General features: G+C 41.0%; 1 protein-coding gene across 5 annotated transcripts in view; it reads right to left on the bottom strand.

Moving 5' to 3' along the window:
• LOC132395846 (eukaryotic translation initiation factor 4H-like) overlaps positions 1–22,444 on the bottom strand; it is a 91,322-nt gene that overhangs the window by 5,508 nt on the left and 63,370 nt on the right. For all 5 annotated transcript variants that reach the window (XM_059972960.1, XM_059972963.1, XM_059972961.1 and 2 more), the window contains one exon: positions 6,140–6,292. In XM_059972960.1, the coding sequence (XP_059828943.1) occupies positions 6,140–6,292 (153 nt within the window). The remainder of the gene's footprint in view (positions 1–6,139; positions 6,293–22,444) is intronic.

Here is a 22,444-nt window from a genome sequence, read left to right as displayed (position 1 = left end):
ACCATGAGTTTTGTGCCATGTGGAAGGTCTTTAATTAAATCAGCTGAAGCAAATTTACACTGCCAGTCTCCCAAATGCTCTTTCATATTTGTTCATAAATCAGTCATTGGTTACTTAGGAAGAAGTGTACATAGCAAGCTTAACAAGATAGAGGTTGTTATTGGATTTAGTTTTGGGTAATGAATCTGGACCAGGGAAAGAATTGACAGTGAGGCAACATTTACGAGCAATATAATTCAGTCAGATTTAGCACTGTTTTACAAAATAACAAGGAAAACACAAGTAAATTGGTGTGAAACCAGCATAACAGGATGAAATATGATTTAGCAAGAATTTAGCAGAAACAGCAGATTAAAGTTAAAAAGCTGTCAATAAGAGGCATTCAACAAGGAGATGGTGATGGATCAGACCAAATTTGATCCACATCAAAAAGGAAAATAACAGAAGGTGATGCTTTCAGAGGAGGAGTATTTGTGTGAGCGAAATAGATGATAGCAGGAGTAGGCTGCTGTGAATGGAATCCTCTGCTTGAAACTTCCATAACAGAATACACTGGAGATTACACCGGCAAATTAGATGTAGAGAGGGTGCTTGATTGTCTCATTTATTCATCTGGCAGAATCTGAGTTTTAGTGGGAAGCCCAGGATTTATGCCCACTCCTAAGGCCATGATCTTCCTTCTTGATCCACTCCCATCTTTTCGCAGAAGGTACTCCCACACTGCTATTAGAAACATAGAAAATAGGTGCAGGAGTAGGCCATTCGGCCCTTCAAGCCTGCACCGCCATTCAGTATGATCATGGCTGATCATCCAACTCAGAACCCTGTACCTGCTTTCTCTCCATACCCCCTGATCCCTTTAGCCACAAAGGCCATATCTAACTTACTCTTAAATATAGCCAATGAACTGGCCTCAACTGTTTACTGTAACAGAGAATTCCACAGATTCACCACTCTCTGTGTGAAGAAGTTTTTCCTCATCTCGGTCCTAAAAGGCTTCCCCTTTATCCGTAAACTGTGATTCCTTGTTCTGGACTTCCCCAACATCGGAAACAATCTTCCTGCATCTAGCCTGTCCAATCCCTTCGGAATTTTATACGTTTCAATAAGATCCCCCCTCAATCTTCTAAATTCTAGTGGGTATAAGCCTAGTCAATCCAGACTTTCTTCATATGGAAGTCCTGCCATCTCAGGAATCAATCTGGTGAACCTTCTTTGTACTCCCTCTATGGCAAGAATGTTTTTCCTCAGATTAGGGGACCAAAACTGCACACTATACTCTAGGTGCAGTCTCACCAAGGCCTTGTACAACTGCAGTAGAACCTCCCTGCTCCTGTACTCAAATCCTTTTGCTATGAATGCCAACATACCATTTGCCTTTTTCACCACCTGCTGTACCTGCATGCCCACCTTCAATGACTGGTGTACAATGATACCCAGGTCTCGTTGCACCTCCCCTTTTCCTAATCAGGCACCATTCAGATAATAATCTGTTTTCCTAGTGGATAACCTCACATTTATCCACATTAAGTTGCATCTGCCATGAATTTGTCCACTCACCTAACCTATCCAAGTCACCCTGCATCCTCTTAGCATCCTCCTCACAGCTAACACCGCCGCCCAGCTTCGTGTCATCCACAAACTTGGAGATGCTGCATTTAATTCCCTCGTCTAAATCATTAATATATATTGTAAACAACTGGGGTCCCAGCACTGAGCCTTGCGGTATGCCACTAGTCACTGCCTGCCGTTCTGAAAAAGTCCTGTTTACTCCCACTCCTTGCTTCCTGTCTGTCAACCAATTCTCTATCCACAACAATACCATACCCCCAATACCATAAAGATTAGTGTGCTTTAAGTTTGCACACTAATCTCCTGTGTGGGACCTTGTCAAAAGCCTTTTGAAAATCTAAATATACCACATCCACTGGCTCTCCCCTATCCACTCTACTAGTTACATCTTCAAAAAATTCTATAAGATTCATCAGACATGTTTTTCCTTTCACAAATCCATGCAGACTTTGTCCGATCATTTCACCTCTTTGCAAACGTGCTGTTATCACATCTTTGATAACCGACTCTAGCATTTTCCCCACCACCGATGTCAGACTAACTGGTCTATAATTCCCTGGTTTCTCTCTCCCTCCTTTTATAAAAAGTGGGGTTACATTAGCCACCCTCCAATCCTCAGGAACTAATCCAGAATCTAAGGAGTTTTGAAAAATTATCACTAATGCATCCACTATTTCTTGGGCTACTTCCTTAAGCACTCTGGGATGCAGACCATCTGGCCCTGGGAATTTATCTGCCTTTAATCCCCTCAATTTACCTATCACCACTTCCCTACTAACATGTATTTCCCTCAGTTCCTCCATCTCACTAGACCCTCGGTCCCTTACTATTTCTGTAAGATTATTTATGTCCTCCTTAGTGAAGACAGAACCAAAGCAGTTATTCAATTGGTCTGCCATGTCTTTGTTCCCTATGATCAATTCACCTGTTTCTGACTGTAAGGGACCCACATTTGTTTTGACTAATCTTTTTCTTTTCACATATCTATAAAAGTTTTTACAGTCAGTTTTTGTTCCCTGCCAGCTTTCTCTCATAATCTTTTTTCCCTTTCCTAATTAAGCCCTTTGTCTTCCTCTGCTAGTCTCTGAATTTCTCCCAGTCCTCAGGTGTGCCGATTTTTTTTTTTTTTTTTTTTTTTTTTTTTGCTAATTTATATGTTTCTTCTTTGGACTTGATACTATCCCTAATTTCCCTTGTCAGCCTCGGGTGCACTACCTTCCCTGGTTTATTCTTTTGCCAAACTGGGATGAATAATTGTTGTAGTTCATCCATGCGATCTTTAAATGCTTGCCATTGCATATCCACCGTCAACCCTTTAAGTATCATTTGCCAGTCTATCTTAGCTAATTCACGTCCCATACCTTCAAAATTACCCTTCTTTAAGTTCAGAACCTTTGTTTCTGAATTAACTATGTCACTCTCCATCTTAATGAAGAATTCCACCATATTATGGTCACTCTTACCCAAGGGCCCTCGCATGACTAGATTGCTAACTAACCCTTCCTCATTGCTCAATACCCAATCTAGAATGGCCTGCTCTCTAGTTGGTTCCTCGACATGTTGGTTCATAAAACTATCCCGCATACATTCCAAGAAATCCTCTTCCTCAGCACCCTTATCAATTTGGTTCACCCAATCTATATGTAGATTGAAGTCACCCATTATAACTACTGTACCTTTATTGTACACATTTCTAATATCCTGTTTAATGCCATCCCCAACCTCACTACTACTGTTAGGTGGCCTGTACACAACTCCCACCAGCGTTTTCTGCCCCTTAGTGTTATGCAGCTCTACCCATATCGATTCCACATCCTCCAGGCTAATGTCCTTCCTTTCTATTGCATTAATCTCCTCTCTAACCAGCAATGCTACCCCACCTCCTTTTCTTTCCTGTCTATCCTTCCTGAATATTGAATATCCCTGGATGTTGAGCTCCCATCCTTGGTCACCCTGGAGCCATGTCTCTGTGATCCCAACTATATCATATTCATTAATAACTATTTGCACATTCAATTCATCCACCTTGTTACGAACGCTCCTCGCATTGACACACAAAGCCCTCAGGCTTGTTTTTACAAGATTATTGGGTTGAGAGTTCCAGGATTTAAAATGACCAAAGACAATAGAATGACAATGTACTTCCAAGTCAGGGAGCTATGTGACTTGAAAAGGTACGTATAGATGGCAGCTTAAACCATTGACCCTCTTGGTGAAACAGGCCATGGGAAGTGCTGTCCTAACAGTTAAGGGGAGTAACTGCAGTTTTTTTTGGAGACGGTAGACACTACAGCCATTGTACAGTGCATCAATAGAGAAGGAAATGAATGGTGCACCTGTCAAGTTGCTTGGATGTGTTGTAGTTCCACTTAGTGAAATAAATGAAGAATATGCTATTATTTTTCTGACTTGTACCTTGTAGTATGAGGAAGTGAATTATTCACCAAGCTTTTGACTTTCCGTTGCAGCCAAGATAATTATATAGGTAGTTCAGTTGAGCTTCTAATCATTGGTAATCCACAGAATGTTGGTAGTGGAGACTTCAGCAAAGGTATTGAGTTTCATGGGGAACTGGAACCTCCTCTCTAGGTGAAATTGGTCATTGTCTGGTACTTCTGTAATCTAAATATTTTATTATTTGCACAATTTGTCTTTTGCATACTAGTTGTTTGTCAGTCTTTGTTTATGTATAGTTTTTCATAAATTCTGTTGTATTTCTTTATTTTCCTGTAAATGAATGCAAAAATTGAATCTTAATATATTCTATATGGTGGCATAAGGGTACTTTAATAATAAAGTACACTTTGAACTTTAAACTTTGCCAGTTATTGACCCAGAGAAGCTGTGAATGGAAATACACATTGTGCAATCATCAGGAACATCCCTATTTCTTAACTTAGATCAGAAAATGAGAAGACCTTTGATGAAATAGCTGAAGATGGTTATGTAGAAGACATTGACTAAAGAAACTCATGTGTTAATACCTCCCGTGTCAGATGATTAATCTCCAACTACCTTCACTATCTTCTTTTACGCGATCTATGACTTTAATCATTGGTCTGTTCCCCTTTGGATTCCCACTGACTTCATTTTCACCAGGGCTTCTTGATGCCACACACCACCAAATGCTACCTTTTCAACTCACCTCTGAATTCAAGCCGGTTGTGATAAGGCTTGGATCTGAGACACAAAATGGGTATTGGCAACAAGTCATTGGTAAGCGGCACCAATAGCACAGTCTACAACACTTCCCAAGCTTTTTTGATGTTTAGGACTGGTTGAACAGTAACCAGGCAACGTTACAGAATGCCGAGCAGCCTCTGCTGTAATGGTACAGTTTGAGGTGCAGTTCTGAATGGAGGATTTCAGTACTACATTCCAGATGCTGTCAGGACCCACAGATTTTGCTCTTTCCAGTGGTCACAACTAATCCTTAAAATCATGTGGAGTGAATTGAATGCCATTAAACATGGCTTCCCTGATAATGGGGAAGCCAAGATGGCTCAGCATGACTGCCAATTCTTCAGTCTTGCCTTTAGCACTCACATGCTAGGTCCTGGAGCTCCTGCCTCCAGACAGCTGCTTAAATGTTCACCACAGTTCATGAATAAACACAAGAGATTCTGTAGATGCTGGAAACGTTGAGCAACACACACAAAACACTGGATGAACTCAGCAAGTCAGGCAACAGCTAAAGCTGCCAATATTTCAGGCTGAGATCCTTCATCAGGACTTTATCAGGTCTTGGCCCAAAAGATTGATTGTGTATTCCTGTCCATATATGCTAACTATTTTGTTGAATTCCTCCAGCATTTAGTGAATGTTGCTCACAATCTGTAGAAAGGTGTGAAAGGACAGCAGATCTGTGATCTGGCCTGTTAAAGGTTCATAAATTATCAAAGTATGTATGCAGTATACATCTCTGAGATGATTCTTCTTTTTAGTTCTGATCTGTTAACTAATATATGCTAAAGAAACTGGAGATACTTTCACAACAGACATTGAAGAAAGGATGAAATAAGACATTAAAATAGTTCAGGGACTGTGATATAGGCTTCTGAGGATGATCACAAGGTTTTAACTCTTAACCTCTCAATCTATTTTGTTCTAGACATTGCACCTGCTTTGTCTCCCTGCAGTGCACTATATTTTGCATTCTGTAATTGTGTTCCCTTTCGTACCTATGCTTGGAAATGATCTGTCTGGATGGAATGCAAATAAAACTTTTCACTGCACAAGACCATATAACAGAATTAGGCCATTCAGCCCATTGAACTTCAGTGCATATGACAATAATAAATCTATACCTTTCTCCACTCAGGTAAAGAAGGGACTGACAGTGGCAAAGCTAAAACGAGTGAGGAGAAGGATATATTGGTCATGAATGGGATATGGTAGCTTTGGGGAAGGAGATCAGATGACAAAATAGGAACTGAAATATTTATTTAATCAAGATGGTTGAAAATCATATGTAATGAGGAAATTCAGAATATTGACTGAATAGGAAACAAATTTGAAATGTAAATAATACAGCAAATTTAAGAAAACACAAGCAATAATTTGATACCTTCTGTTGCCTCTTTGAACTCCATAGCAGAACGAGGAAGCCCATCTCTAAAGCGACCACCTCCTCCTGGTCTGTCCCCAAGACGACCACCCCTGACTCTGGATCCTCCAAATCCACCCGTTGAATGTTCACTGCAGTCTTCATCTCTGAAACCTATTAAGGAATCAAAACAAAGAAGAACTAACCCACTCAAATCAATCAATGGTTTTCAGATAAAAGCTTAACAGTAATATCTCAGCCTAGTCACATATCCTGAGGAGCAGAACTGTCATTACTGCTCATGGACCTTTAATACAAAACACAGACGGTGTTTATGTTTCAGTTGGAGGTAATAATGCATAAACATTAAGAATAAATCCAATTACTACAATGGCTTGTCACTGTGACAATTTTCTCAATTACAGAAATCATTCTATTCCAGAGCAAAATACTCCAGATGCCTGATAATTGCTTTGCTGACCAATTTTGTTCAGTCTACAATTGTCACACTAGACTTGAATTTAATTCTGTTCCTTTTCCTTCTGACCTCTGTAATTTTTGACCTTTTACACCTGTTTCAATTAAGCAAAACATCAAATTGTGTGTGGAGCAGCACCTTGTCTTCTGATTTGGTACAGTTCAGCACTGTAGCCTCAACAATGACTTAAACAATTCCATGCAGTTCACAATTCCCAACCTTTTATCATACATTTCCAGTATTCCAATCTTCAGGTATTTTTACATGTTATTTCATCTTGTATTTACACTTCTCTGATATTAATATTTACCAGTATCTTTACCAGCTACTTTCATCCAGGTCTCTGTCATTCTTACCCACTTTACATCTTTTGCAGTCTCCCTCCCTTTTTTCCTGTCTTTGCACCTTAAAATTGGTTTACTTTCAATTTTTCCCACCTCTGATACGTAAGCAGGAGTCGGCTAATGGGGCCATTGAGATGGACTATCATTCAGCAAGATGACGACCATTCCATTTTTTACTTCAGCACCATTTTCCCATTTCTTCCCTTTATTCCAACTCCTTTCTTACTCGAATGTCTGTCAATATCTTCCTTCAATACATTCAGACTCTGCCTGCACAGCTCTGAGATGAAGAGATCTAATAAGTTAGAATCCTAAGAGAAGAAATTCCTCATCAACTCTGTCTCATCAACGGAGAAGATGGACTTCTGACCTCACAATCTACCTCATTATGGCATTGCACCTTATTGTCTACCTGCAGTGTACTTTCACGGTAACTGCAACACTTTATTCTGCACTCTGTTGTAATGAATTATTCTGATTGAGAAATGTTTCACTCTACCTTGGCACATATGAATAATAAATCAATTTATCAATTGAAATAACAGACCCTTTATCCTGAAACTATGTTCCATGGTTCCAGATAACCCCAGCAGGGTATACATCTGCTCAGCATCCTGACATCCATCAGGCCAATCTCCCTCAGAATATTTTATGCTTCAATAGAGTCGATTCTTTTAAATTCCACTGAGTACAGGCCCAGCTTGCTTGTCCTCAATATATCCACCCCTCATTCAAGGAATTAACCTGGTAAACTTTTTCTGCACTTTCTCCAATTGTAAGTATATCTTCCCTTAAAAATGAAGAACAAAACAGTTCACAGTAATTTTGGTGAGGTCTCATTTGTACACTGCATAAAATGCCTCTGCTTTTATTCTCTATATTCTTTGAAATAAAGGCCAACATTCTATTTGCCCAAATGCATATTAAACTGAAACCATTTATCTCTCTATAGATATTTAGCTGATTTGCACAGTATTTCCAGCATTTTTATTGTTCTAAGTTGCTCATTTATAGTTTACAAATTGATTTCCATGCCACAGAAAGCCCGGTAACCTTGTCTTTGTATCTCTACTTAAATCTCTTTAATAGTGTCAATAGTGTAGATAAACCCACATGCAAATCTTGAATCAAGCAGAGTTCCAATATCTGCAAAAGTGCTATGTACTGCACTGTAGTGCTGGTTAATCTTGCCAAGATCGTACACTTTACACTCTAAATCTGCACTGATCAGCAATTCAAGAGCAAGAAGCCAAAAATACCAATTACTTATTCATAAATATTGAAACTGGAAGGTTTTATTCTCCCACATTCCTTCGCTCTTTACAATTATGACATTAAGCCTATTTTTCCTTCTGCCAAAATGAATCATGTCACATTTCTCTATATTAAATTTCATCTACCACTTACCATCACATTCTGACAATATACTGCATTTATGTCCTCTTGCAGTCCGTTACTATTCTACTTAATACTTACTTTACCATCAAGCTTGGGGAGGTCAATTGCAAATTTTAAATTTGATCCATCAAAACTATATTCAAATCAATAACACAAATTAATAAAATCTGAAATCTGAACTCTGAAATCCAATCTGAAAAACTGCTGGGCACTAGAATTCTTTCTTCTTTTTGTGATCCATGCTGCCACTGACCTTTCTTATTCCAAGTCTTAATTTTACAAACTGTGAGCAGTACAGCTTCACTGGAAGCTGTGGATCATAATGTGTGAGTGCAGTGTCTGACGTCACCATTTCCTTTGCCTTTTGGAAAGTCATCTCACACTTCTTTGTCCATTGCCTTTTCTTTCCATATTGAGTTCAAGGGTGGAGCACCGTAGGTAGGTTTGGCAGGGATTGTTATAGTAATTGACATATTGTAGCAGTGTGCTACACGCAGCGCTAAAATAACGACACGGAGTCGGTAAACTGCAGTTAAAGAAAGATTTTATTCGAACTTCACAGACTTGCTTTAAAGCCTCCCTGATCCCGCCCTCCCCAGGCGCAGATGCTGTAGGGGTACGTACTCACAATCCCCCGCAGGTTTTTCCCTTTGTTGGTGAAGCAGACCTGGCAGCCTTTTGGGCCTGGCCTTTGTGCCGGCGCGCTGACTATTTGTGAGCCAGTTCGAGTGTGCTAGGAAGTGGGTCGCCACAATATTCTAAAAAGAACCACAAATGTGACATGTCTTTTAGCCTTAGGGCATCCACCAATGCTTGAATTTTCTCAGCACACTTGTGACCACAGTAAGTTATGCGTGGTTTAAACAATTTACTCTTGTTCTGTTATGTTTTGAGCCCATAGTCTTCTAATCGTTTTAACACTGTCTTAAGATTTTGAAGATGTTGCTTGTCATTCTCACTGGTAACAATGATGATTCCAGGTAACACTGAATGCTTAGACAGCCGTGCACCATCTGGTCCATAGCTTTCTGCCAAAATGCAGGTTCAGATACTACTCCAGAGTAAACCTATTATAGCGATAAAGCTCTTTGTGAGCACTTATGGTGATGACCACTTTGGTCTATTCTTCTGACTCCATCTCTAGGCAAGGTGAGGTGAAGGCCTCTGAAGGTCAGAGTTGACCATGGATATTGCATCCTAGCTATCTAGATACACAAGCCAGGGCAGAACAATATGGAGAGCAAGCTATGCCCATGTTACAAGCTCCCCCTCTCCACACATCTGATGAACCCAAAGGAATAGCGAAGACTGATACAGCTTAGCAACAGCAGCATGGCAGGAGTTGCCAGTCAGCATTGAACTCAATGTAGGAGTGGCTTAGAGACTCCAGTTATGGATTTTGCCCTTGGAGTTTACTCCCAAAGCCTTCCCCAAGAGTGGGTATAGCTGCAAGGCAGCAGAACTTTGAGATCAGAGTTTTCCTTCTCCTACCAACCAGAGCTGACAAGCCCCATCTGCCTGAAGTGATTGGTTTTGTGGCACCAATAACCCACCTCTGCCCTTTCTCCTGTCAGTAGAAATGGTTCTGCTGGGCTTAGTAGCTAAGCCACACGTGAAGACTAGGAGCTGGACCTGGTTGTCAGAGGCTACTTGAGGCACACACCATTCACCACACACAAGCATTTATTAGGTAGTTGGAGCGTGTCCATTTAAATCCTCAGCTATAACAACTTTATAAGATTCTACAGATTAACCAATCTCTTAGCCCTTCATTGAACTGACAATGCTCATACAACTTCTTCAATTCAGTGTATGCTGAAATGGGCTCCCCTTCCTTTTGATTCTGTTTATGAAACTTAAAGCATTCTGCAGTCAACAATGGCTTTGGTTCTTAATGTTTCTGCATTATTTTCACAATATCAACAAAACTCATTTTAGGTGGTTTGGTTGGAGCTGTTAAACTTACAAGTAAACTGTATGCCTTTAAATCCAATGCACTCAGCAAAATTGCCACTCGCTTTTCATTGGCTATTTCATTTGCATCTAAATAATGTACAATTTGTTCTGTATACAGCAGCCAAATATCTTTTGTACAATCGAACACGTATATCTTTCCGATGCAGCCAGCCATTTCTGCTTTTTTAAAAAAATTATTATCATCTGGTACTCACTATCTACGAACCCATGAATTTGTCTGTTTTCTGCTTGTTTTTTCACTCAACCATCTTTCTCCACTTGCAAAGAAAGAAAGTGTGTTATGATTTTTTCTAACTTGGACATCTTGCTGTGTTTCAACAGATAAGTAATCATCTTGGGTTAATTTAAAACTTACTTGTCATCACTGATATGTTTTGTAACTCCCAAACATAAAACTAATTTAAAAGAAAAAACATGGAGAGTCCGGAATGCGTGCACTGGGTTTCATTTTCACTTTTGGTGTAGTGTGTACATATGACGAGGTGGCACGATGATTTATACCATTTACATGCTTTTACATATAACCTGCAATGCATTATGTAAATGACCAAGAATGCTTAATCAAACAATATATACAATATGATTGAAATATTACCTAAATATTAAATACACAGGGGAATGTGTCCAATACCTGGAATCCATACAGTATTTCTAAACCTGTGTTTAATTTCATTAATTTATATACCACTTTTGTTTTAACTCCTCCTGATTCTATTAAGCCCCTAGCCTTAATCGCTGGCACTTTCACTGCATTGTCCACTGTCAAGATTGATCGCGCTGTCATTTCCTAATTTCAAATGTAACCCGGCTCTAGCAGAAAAGGATCTTTATTAACAGTTATTTTCTTAATATATTAATAAAATCTATTACTATTATCTTTGCTGTGGAACAGAGGAATGTAATGTCTTGAAGATTCTGCTAAGTATATTGTTTAACTTTCAGTCAAACACATCTGAAAGGCAAAATATATATATTCTTCCCATGCTGTTTGTGTTAGTTTTAAAAACATATCCTAGAATTTAACTCTGTTCACAAAACTGATGGAAGTAAGCATCCAATACAAGTTTTCACTAATTGCATTCCTTTGCAATTTTTCAAAGAGGTTTTTAATGTTAACCTGATTCTTTTAGGTATAAAGACAGTAAGAGGCACAGTTCTGCTTTAACCTTACTCCTCCTTCTCAAAACCAGTATAGCGCTCTCTTGTCCCTATCTTTAAACAAATCATACTCCATTAGTTTCCAACAATGTCAGCATGCTGCCATGTCAAAAATATTTTACTTTCATGCTCCATTCAACATTCTAAATAAACAGCTCTGCTGGACAGTCTGATTCAGATCTCCACAGAAACCTATTTTCCTTCCATGTCAATTCCCTGTACTTCAGGAGCTGTGACAATCAGAAACATATTTGTGGAAACTAAGCTCATAAATTTAATCTCTACAGGATGCTGTAGTGAACAAAAGAAAGAGACAACACAATAGAGATATCTACTCTACTAATTAGAGGGTACCCATTTAAAACAGAGATGAGGGTCGTGGATTTATGGAATTCTTTGCCACATACAGCTGTGGAGGCTCAATCATTGAGGGTGTTTAAAGAAGAGATTGATAGGGTATCAAGGGATATGGGGAAAAAGCCGGAAATTGGAACTAGGTGGGAGAATAGTTTAGCTCATGGTGGAGTGGTGGAGCAGACTCAATGGGCCGAATGACCTACTTCTGCTCCTTTGGCTTGTGATCTACAATAAATATGGAAGCATGGAGTAAATGAGGGTCCAATGTTGTTTGTCATATACATTAATGATCTGGATGACGGGGTGGTAAATTGGATTAGTAAGTATGCAGATGATACCAAGGTAGGTGGCGTTGTGGATAATGAAGTAGGTTTTCAAAGCTTGCAGAGAGATTTAGGCCAGTTAGAAGAATGGGCTGAAAGATGGCAGATGGAGTTTAATGCTGATAAGTGTGAGGTGCTACATTTTGGTAGGAATAATCCAAATAGGACATACATGGTAAATGGTAGGGCATTGAAGAATGCAGTAGAACAGAGTGATCTAGGAATAATGGTACATAGTTCCCTGAAGGTGGAATCTCATGTGGATAGGGTGGTGAAGAAAGCTTTTGGTATGCTGGCCTTTATAAATCAGAGCATTGAGTATAGGAGTTGGGATGTAATGTTAAAATTGTACAAGGCATTGGTAAGGCCAAATTTGGAGTATTGTGTACAGTTCTGGTCACCAAATTATAGGAAAGATGTCAACAAAATAGAGAGAGTACAGAGGAGATTTACTAGAATGTTACCTGGGTTTCAGCACCTAAGTTACAGGGAAAGGTTGAACAAGTTAGGTCTTTATTCTTTGGAGCGTATAAGGTTGAGGGGGGACTTGATAGAGGTATTTAAAATAATAAGGGGATAGATCGAGTTGACGTGGATAGGCTTTTTCCATTGAGAGTAGGGGAGATTCAAACAAGAAGACATGAGTTGAGAGTTAGGGGGCAAAAGTTTAGGGGTAACAGGAGGGGAAACTTCTTTACTCAGAGCTGTGTGGAATGAGCTTCCAGTAGAAGTCGTAGAGGCAGGTTCGATATTGTCATTAAAAAAAAATTGGATAGGTATATGGACAGGAAAGGAATGGAGGGTTATGGGCTGAATGCAGGTCGATGGGAGTAGGTGAGAGTAAGCGTTCGGCACGGACTAGAAGGGCCGAGATGGCTTGTTTCCATGCTGTAGTTGTTATATGGTTATACAGTAAGTAGGGTGAGGAAGTGAAACTAGAAATTCATAACGGGGGACAAGGGGAGTCCTTCCTGTCCCAAATAAGAGGACACCAGCATGGTATATGTTTAATAATTATGGGAAGGGATCGGTAGAAGAATTATGGATGGGAAACCAAAGGTTGTATATTGACCTTGAAAGGCTGAATTATGGGCCATGGAAGAACTCCCTGACCTGGAGACAAGTTTGGAAAAAGCTAGTCAGAAACTTAAAACTATTTTTTTGTGTCATGAACCTAGTATTATAGATTTGGAATCTTCAATGAGGGAATAGTTGGGCCCCAAAATTGAATTTTATGAGGCTAAATTTCAGGACTTTCAAGAACATCATAACAATGCTAGACTAGAACCTGCCACAATGCCAAATGAAGAATTTTATAAAAATATGTATGATGCATTACATACAAGTGAAAATCTGCAGATGCTGAAAATCCAAGCAACGCACACAAGATGCTGGAGGAACTCAGCAATCAGTCCAGGTAGCATCTATGGAGAAGAGTACCCATAGATGAGTTGATGTTTCGGGCTGAGACCCTTCAGCAGGATTGGAGAAAAAAAAGATGAAGAGTGGTGGGGGTGGGGGAGGGGATGGAGAAACACAAGATGATAGGTGAAACTGAGTGGGAGAGGAGTGAAGTAAAGAGCTGGGAAGTTGATTGGTGAACTGGAGACGGAAGAATTTGAGAGGACAGAAGGCTATGGAAGAAAGAAAAGGGGGGAGGAGCACCAGAGGGAGGTGATGGGCAGGCAAGAAGATAAGGTGAGAGAGGGTATATGGAATGGGGAATGGTGAAGTGGGGGGGTGTTACTGGAAGTTTGAAAAATCGATGTTCATGCCATCACCTTGGAGGCTACCCAGATGGAATATAAAGTGTTGTTCCTCCATCCTAAGTGTGGCCTCGTCATGACAGTGGAGGAGGCTAAGTATAGATATATTGGAAAGGGAATGGGAAGTGGAATTAAAATGGGTGGCCACTGGGAGGTCCTGCTTTTTCTGGCGGACGGGGCATAGGTGCTCGGTGAAGCAATATCCCAATCTATATCAGGTCTTACCTATATACAGGAGGCCACACCGGGAGCACCAGACATAGATATGACCCCAACAGACTCACAGGTGATGTGTTGCCTCACCTGGAAGGATTGTTTGGGGCACTGAATGGTGGTGAGGGAGGAGGTGTAGGGTCAGGTGTAGCACTTGTTCCACTTGCACGAGGATAAATGCTAGAAGAGAGATCAGTAGGGAGGGATGAATGGACAAGGGAGTCATGTAGGGAGTGATCCTTGAGGGAAAGATGTGCTTAGTGGTAGGATCCCATTGGAGATGGAGGAAGTTATGGAGAATTATGTGTTGGAAGCAGAGGCTGATGGGGTGTAGGTGCAGAAAGAGGAACCCTATCACTGGTAGGATGGTGGGAGGATGGGGTGAGAACAGATGTGCATGAAATGGAAGAGATGTGGTTGAGGGCAGTGTTGGTGGTGGAGGAAGGGAAGCCCCTTTCTTTGAAGAAGGATGAAATCATCATCTGGAATGAAAAGCCTCATCTGGAGAGAACATGCTGCCTTTCCTAAAAAGGCTAATTGATCTAAGATTATGGAGACACAAGGTAGAGTTGAGTCTGTATAATAATATACATATACAGAAGATTGAATAGAAAACGGAACAATATTCAGGAATGCTGAAAGAGCAGGCTATGGAACCTACAATTAGTATTAATGCAAATAGTCATCAGCCCAAATTGCACTCTGTCCTTCCCAAACAGATTTCAGCCCATTAATGTCCCAAAATCAGACCCAGTGGAGTTTAGCATAGGAGACCATGGATTTATATCATTCTCCGGATGTGCATTTTGCGGAAGAATGTGGGCTATTACCTGTGCTCCTGTGGACTGTAGTATTTCAGCTGTAGTCAACCTGTTTTGATTGAGTTTACAGTTAATCACAACCCACTTATCAAGGAATTTGGAAAATTTTTACAAGAGCCTCTGAAGATATCTCTAGATTCTGTTTAGACCTACAACTTGGTAAGTAGACTGTTATCTTCGCTGTACAGATTATGACTCAGCTGGAAAGTACTATTTTATACATGAGAAATTGGACTCCATTTCTGAAATATGTGGGCGATTCCGGTATTCCGGAGGCAGCATAACTTCCCTATGAGGTTCAGTGAATGATACGAGATTAGGAGAACAGGTTACAGGGAACCCCACCTAACTCTAGCAGTTTCCAGAGGTAAGGCAGCAAAAGATCTCGGACCAATGGTCAAGGATCTGCGAAGACTGCTGTGACAGAAGGTCCTGGAAGTGACTGGATGGAGTCTGTGGCAATTAGAAGGAGGTAAGATCCTTTTTCACTCCCTAGTGCATTATGAGCAGGAGGCAATCTTTGAACAGGAAGTTGTAGGAGGGTTGTTGTTCAGTGCTGATGGTGAACCTTTATTCTCCAAAGTCCCACTGCAACTTTGCACCCTCCAGCCAAATGAATTGGGTAAGATGCCCACAGCTGAGCTGCATAAAGTGACCATCAACCCAAATGTTCGAATGCCCTACAGGGCACAGTAACCTCTTTCCCTGGAGGCTGAAGAGGGGAATGATAGATTGTATAAATCAAACATGGTTTATCACAAGCTGTAATTCAAGTAATACAATGTTTGTTATGTATTTTACAAAATCCAGGGAAACTAGTGAAAGTGGAACGATCTCATATACCATCCTCTGATGGACCGCTTGTGCACTTACAAATGAATGCTATAGAATTACCTTTGTGTGAAGGATATAACTATGAATTGGTCATTAATGATGTTTTGTCATAATGAGTTGAAGCATTTCCTTGTAGAAAGAATGATGCGGTTACAGTAGCTGAATGTTTATTGAAGGGAATCATCCTCAGGTTCAGAACCTCTTGGAAACAAAAAAGCAACAACTTTACTGATATGGTAACAGAAGAAGTATTTAAGGACTTATGAGTTGACCTTCATTTCCATTGTAGCTACCATCCTCACTTGGCAGGATGAATAGAACATTTAAAAAAAAGCTTAGTAAAATGTGTGAAGAAACTGGATTGTGATGGAAACAAGTATTATCTTTGGTCCTTATGACTATTAGGGCCACAGCTAAAAGGACAACTGGATTATCCCTCCACAAAATCATAATGGGGTGGCCATTGTGCCTGCCGTTTGATGCACCACCAGAAGCAAATGAACGTACATCTTTTGGATGATAGCATGTTGCCTATTGTGTATCCTTGATAAAAAGTATCACCAAGTATCATCAACAGCTGAAGGATGCACGAAAACCAATGGCTCATAATAAGCTGTCATGACATAGAGCCTGGAGATTACATAGTTGTCCGGACATTTAAGAGGAAGAATTGTCTGCAACCTTAGTTTGAAGGACCATTTCAGGTACTTTTGGTGACTAATACAGCTATCAAGGTGTGGTGAACTATGTGCCTGTCTGGACACGCCCCCTGCTGACTGCTCCTGTGGCTCCTCCCACAGACCCCTGTATAAAGGTGATCGAGGTCTGAGCCCGGCCTCCCAGTCTCCAGGATGTAGTATGGTGGTCACTCACTGCTGGTTCCTTCTTCCAGTCAATAAAAGCCGATATCTCGCCTTTACGTCTCAGAGTGAGTTATTGATGGTGCATCACAAGGTAAGAGAGAAATCATTGTGGAAACACACCTTACACTGTAAAAAGACTTCTCAGCCCATAAAAACACAACACACTTCAACACCATCCTGTCCACTCTGTTCGTACTGACGATACTGGAATTTCCACTGTGAAGTAGGAATCCCATTATGGGTGGTTCATCTAATTCCAGTGTCTTGCGTACACATTCAGGAATAACTCGGGAGTGAATGGAGCCAAGTTGAGAACCGTGAATGGTTATAAGACAGACACCAATTGCCATTCGAATGCTTTAATGGATAATATGCTCCTCCTTTAAGTGCGATTGGTGCAGCCACAAGAAGTACGATGACCAGATGAAACTGTCCGGCGCAGTGGCCGAGGGCAGTGTCTGGGGAGCAGTAAAGGTACCACACACATGTGGAACTGACAAATCTCAGTCTTCCCCGTCCATTAAACAACACTTATTGGGGTATGTGGTTACCAGGTCTACCCCTGGTTGCTGGGCATGACCCTGAAGTACATGGGGAAGTGGAGAGAGCCATGGCACTGGGAAGGCGGCTGTTACCTTGCCCCACTTGCAATACCTGGGGTGATTACATAACCACCCTCTGGTAACAGAGGCTGAGAGAATCTGGATGATTGCCTTTCCAGGATATGGGACTGAGAGGTTGTACACTGATTATATAGCATTGGCTTTGGAGAAAATAGCAATCAAGACTAACTTTGATCAAACAAATCAAACCCAACAAGCATTAACTAAGTTGTCAGCAGAACCGGTGGCTGTTTGTACACTAGCATTACAGAACAGAATGGCTTTAGATTGTATTCTATCAGAAAAAGGGGGCGCTTATGCCCTGATATGGCAAGAATGCTGTAGTTACGTACCTGACGAGTCTGAAAATATAACTAACTTGGCAAATTACATCCAAGAAGCTACCAAAGAGATTAAGAAAGCGGGGGATCAGTATCACAACTCTGGGAGATGGTTGGTGGTTATTCGAGGCACTGGGAGGACGGTGGGCAACCATTCTGTATTATGGTCTAATTATGGTTTTATAATAATGGATGTTATTCTTTTACAATTTTTGTGAAATAACAAGGCGAATGAGATATTCAGGAAAGGAATGCACACTCATTGAAGTGGAGGGATGAAAAGGGAATTCTGATTAGGGCTTTGAACCTGCATCATTGTTTTATATCCATATATATGTGTATTTCTATTACTGCATTTTGTAAAATGTAGTGCTGTCACAAAATGACAAAAAAGAGGGAATGCGGAAATGCACGTGTAGTAACAAAATGACATTTCTGTCTGTAACAAAATGGAACCTATATTGTACAATAGTGGTTTGCTAATAGTGTAACTGAAACATTATACCGATGGAACCTGAGTCCATGATAAATTGCTGACCAGCAGATGCATTACTGGAAGAATGCAAAATACACTGATTAAGCAGACAAACATAACACACCCTGTACTTGAACTTGTGTATAACAGAGAGACTATGTGTTCTAATTTTCTCAAAACTATCACTGGCTCTTGTGTGGTCCTACTCTTCCCTCGCTGCAAGTAAACTAAATGAGCAAATGTCACTCCAAGTAGGAAGAGAGGCAGAAGAAAGGAAACTATAGGCCAGTTATTCTGACCTCAGTGGTTGGGAAGATGGAGTCGATTACTAAGGATGAAGTCTCTGGATACTTGGAGGCACATGATAAAACAGATTGTAGTCAGCACGGTTTCCTCAGGGAAAGCCTTGCCTACAAACCTGTTGGAATTCTTTGAAGAAGTAACAAGTAGGACAGACAAAGGAGAATCGGTTGATGTTGTGTTGGATATTGGATTTTCAGAAGGCCTTTGATAAGGTGCCACGCATGAGACTGCTTAACAAGCTACATGGTATTACAGGAAAGATTCTAGCACAGATAAAGCAGTGGCTGATTGGCAGGAGGCAAAGAATAGAAATAAAGGGAGACTTTTCTGACTGGTTGCCGGTGACTAGTGGTGTTCCAAAGGGGTCTATGTTGGGAACAATTCTTTTTACATTATATGTCAATGATTTGGATGATGGAATTGATGGCTTTGTAGCAAAGTTTGCAGATGATATGACGATAGGTGGAGGGGCAGGTAGTTTTGAGGAAGTAAAGAGGCTACAGAAGGACTTAGACAGATTAGGAGAATGGGCAAAGAAATGGCAGATAGAATACAGTGTCAGGAAGTGTTTGGTCATGCACTTTGGTTGAAGAAATGAAAGGCTTGACTATTTTCTAAATGGAGAGAAAATACAAAAAAAACTGAGGCACAAAGGGACTTGGGAGTCCTTGTGCAGGATTTCCTAAAGGTTAATTTGCAGGTTGTGTCCATGGTAAGGAAGGCAAATGTAATGTAGCATTCGTTTCAAGAGGTCTAGAATATAAAAGCAAGGATGTGATGTTAAAATTTATAAAGAACTGGTAAGGCCTCACTTGGAGTATTGTGAGCAGATATGGGCCCCAAATCTTAGAAAGGATATGCTGAAACTGGAGAGGGTTCAAAGCGGTTTCCCGAAAATGATTCCAGAATTGAATGGCTTGTCAAATGAAGAGTGTCTGATGACTCTGGGCCTGCATTCACTGGGATTCAGAAGAATGAGGGGTGACCTCATTGAAACCTATGGAATGGTGAAAGGCCTTGATAGAGTGGATGTGGAGAAGATGTTTCGTATGGTGGGAGAGGACACCAGAGGACACAACCTCAGAACAGAAGGGCATCCTTTTAGAATGGAGATGAGGAGGAATTTCTTTAGCCAGAGAGTGGTTAATCTGTGGAATTCTTTGCCACGGGCAGCTGTGGAGGCCAAACCTGTATGTATATTCAAGGTAGAGGTTGATAAATTCTTGATTGGTCAGGGCATGAAGGGATACAGGAAGAAGGCAGGAAACTGGAGCTGAGAGGAAAATTGGATCAGCCATGATGAAATGTCAGAGCAGATTTGATGGACCAAATGGCCTAATTCTGCTCCTATATCTTATGGATTATTAGATTAGATTCAACTTCACTGTCATTGTGCCGAGTACAGATACAAAGCCAAATGAAATGCAGTTAGCATCTAACCAGAAATGCAAAGAATAGTGTTATTTACAAAATAACTGTGAATAAAAAGTAAGTGCTACAGCATACAAATATAAAAGTACTGAGACAATCCAATATGGGTGCAATATTGCTTAGTGCTGTGATGTGAGGTTCAGCAGGGTCTCAGCCTCAGGGAAGAAGTCCTTCCTGTGCCTGCTGGTGTGGGAGCAAAGGTTCCGGTCGCGCCTACTGGTTGGCAGGAGAGTAAAAAGTCCATGGTTAGGGTGAGATGCATCTTTGATAATACTTTTCGCCCTGCCCAGGCAGCGCTTATGGTAGATGTTTTCAATGGTGGGCAATTGGGTGCTGATAATCCACTGGGCAGTTTTCACCACACACTGGACTGCTTTGCATACGGGACAATTGCCATACCACACTGAGATGCAGTTGGTGAGTATGCTCTCAGTGGTACAGCAGTAAAAGTCCAACAGTATCCTGGAACGTAGGTGAGCTTTCTTGATGCTCTATAGGAAATAAAGGCGCTGTTACGTCTTTTTGATCAGGATGGAGGAGTTCAGGGACCAGGTGAGATCCTCAAAAATGTGGGCACCAAGGAATTTGAAGCTTTGAAATTTGAATCAATGCTCCACTACAGTTCCATTGATGTAGATAGGGACGTGAGTGTGGCTCCTAGCATGCCTGAAGCCCACAATGATCTCCTTGGTTTTCTGGGTGTTAAGGGCCAGGTTGTTGTCCACACATCACACGGCCAGGAGCTGGACCTCATCCCTGTAGGCCATCTCATCATCCCCTCTGATCAGGCCAATCACCATGGTGTCATCTGCGAACTTGATTATGGAGTCAGATCCATGTACAGGAACTCAGTTATAGGTGAAAAAGGAGTACAGAAGAGGGCTCAGCACACAGCCTTGAGGCATACCAGTGTTCAGCGTGAGAGTGGAGGAGGAGAGGTTGCCTAACTTAACAGATTGATCCACTGTGCGTTAATTGTTGTTTGGTATAAGATGTAGCAAAAAAGTGTTTTAATAGAACGATGTATGTTTCCAAATCAAGATAGTATTACCTTTGAAGATTTATGCACTATTTAGACAGACAGACATACTTTATTGATCCCAAGGGAAATTGGGTTTTGTTACAGTCGCACCAACCAAGAATAGTGTAGAAATATAGCAATATAAAACCATAAATAATTAAATAATAATAAGTAAATTATTCCAAGTGGAAGTAAGTCCAGGACCAGCCTATTGGCTCAGGGTGTCTGACACTCCAAGGGAGGAGTTGTAAAGTTTGATGACCACAGGTAGGAATTACTTCCTATGACGCTCAGTGTTGTACCTCAGTGGAATGAGTCTCTGGCTGAACGTACTCCTGTGCCTAACCAGTACATTATGGAATGGATGGGAGACATTGTCCAAGATGGCGTGCAACTTGGACAGCATCCTCTTTTCAGACATCACTGTCACAGAGTCCAGTTCCACCCTCACAACATCACTGGCCTTACGAATGATTTTGTTGATTCTGTTGGTGTCTGCTACCCTCTGCCTGCTGCCCCAGCACACAACAGCAAACATGATAGCACTGGCCATCACAGACTCGTAAAACATCCCCAGCATCATCCGGCAGATGTTAAAGGACCTCAGTCTCCTCAGGAAATAGAGACGACTCTGACCCTTCTTGTAGACAGCCTGAGTGTTCTTTGACCAGTCCAGTTTATTGTCAATTCGTATCCCCAGGTATTTGTAATCCTCCACCATGTCCACACTGACATCAAAATTAACTGTTCTGACTTTCCTTCTCATTGCAGATTGCCGTTCTTTGGCGCTTGTGTTCCAGAAATGTTACTTGGCATTTATTTGCCCAATGTCAGAATATTTTCTGAGGAGTTAGAGAACTTGGTTGCCATTAACCAAAAATCCCAATTCAGATCTTAGCATGTTAAGAAGTTCATTGCTGAAAGAGCAGAAGATGAGTGGGCCTAGGACAATGCCCTAAAGAACTCCTGTGGTGGCTTGAAGACTGAGCTCAAATAATCATAATCATCTTCTTTTGTACAAATTACAGCTGCAACCATTGGACTGTTTCCCATATAGTTCTCTTTTTTTACTTTTGTTTCAAAGTTTGAAGTACATTTATTATCAAAGTATGCACAAATCGTACAACCTTGAGATTTGTCTACTTACAGGTAGCCACAAAGCAAGAAACCCAAAAGAACCCAATTTAAAAAAGAGATCAGCACCCAATGCGCTGAGAGAGAAAAAAAGGTGAAAAAAGCACAAATCATGCAAACAACAGCATTCCGAACCAAATTTAGTCCTTCGACCCGGAGCCCAGAGGAGCCGGATTAGGCCCATAGCCTCAGTTTCAGCTCATCACACAGTGGGACAAATCATCACGAAGCTCACAGACATGAAGCACATAGCAGACAGAACAGTCTCACAGCCACTGTGTCGTGGAGAGAGGAGTAAACATGGTAGAACAAGCAGAATCACCTGATCCTCACCTCCTGTCCTGACAACTGCCTTTTCAGTCTATCTGGGCCAGTGTTTAAATTGTCCAAACATTGGGTCACTCCCTGCCACAGTGATACACACTGGGTCTGTATCCCACTGCCCAGCCTGAGGCCATACTCGACTTTTCCAAATTTGCTCAATGCT

The sequence above is a fragment of the Hypanus sabinus genome, chromosome 6, assembly GCF_030144855.1.
Source record: "Hypanus sabinus isolate sHypSab1 chromosome 6, sHypSab1.hap1, whole genome shotgun sequence".
NCBI classification, from domain to species: domain Eukaryota; kingdom Metazoa; phylum Chordata; class Chondrichthyes; order Myliobatiformes; family Dasyatidae; genus Hypanus; species Hypanus sabinus.
Note: the sequence above shows the minus strand (reverse complement) of the source record. Positions and strands in the feature narration are given on the sequence as shown.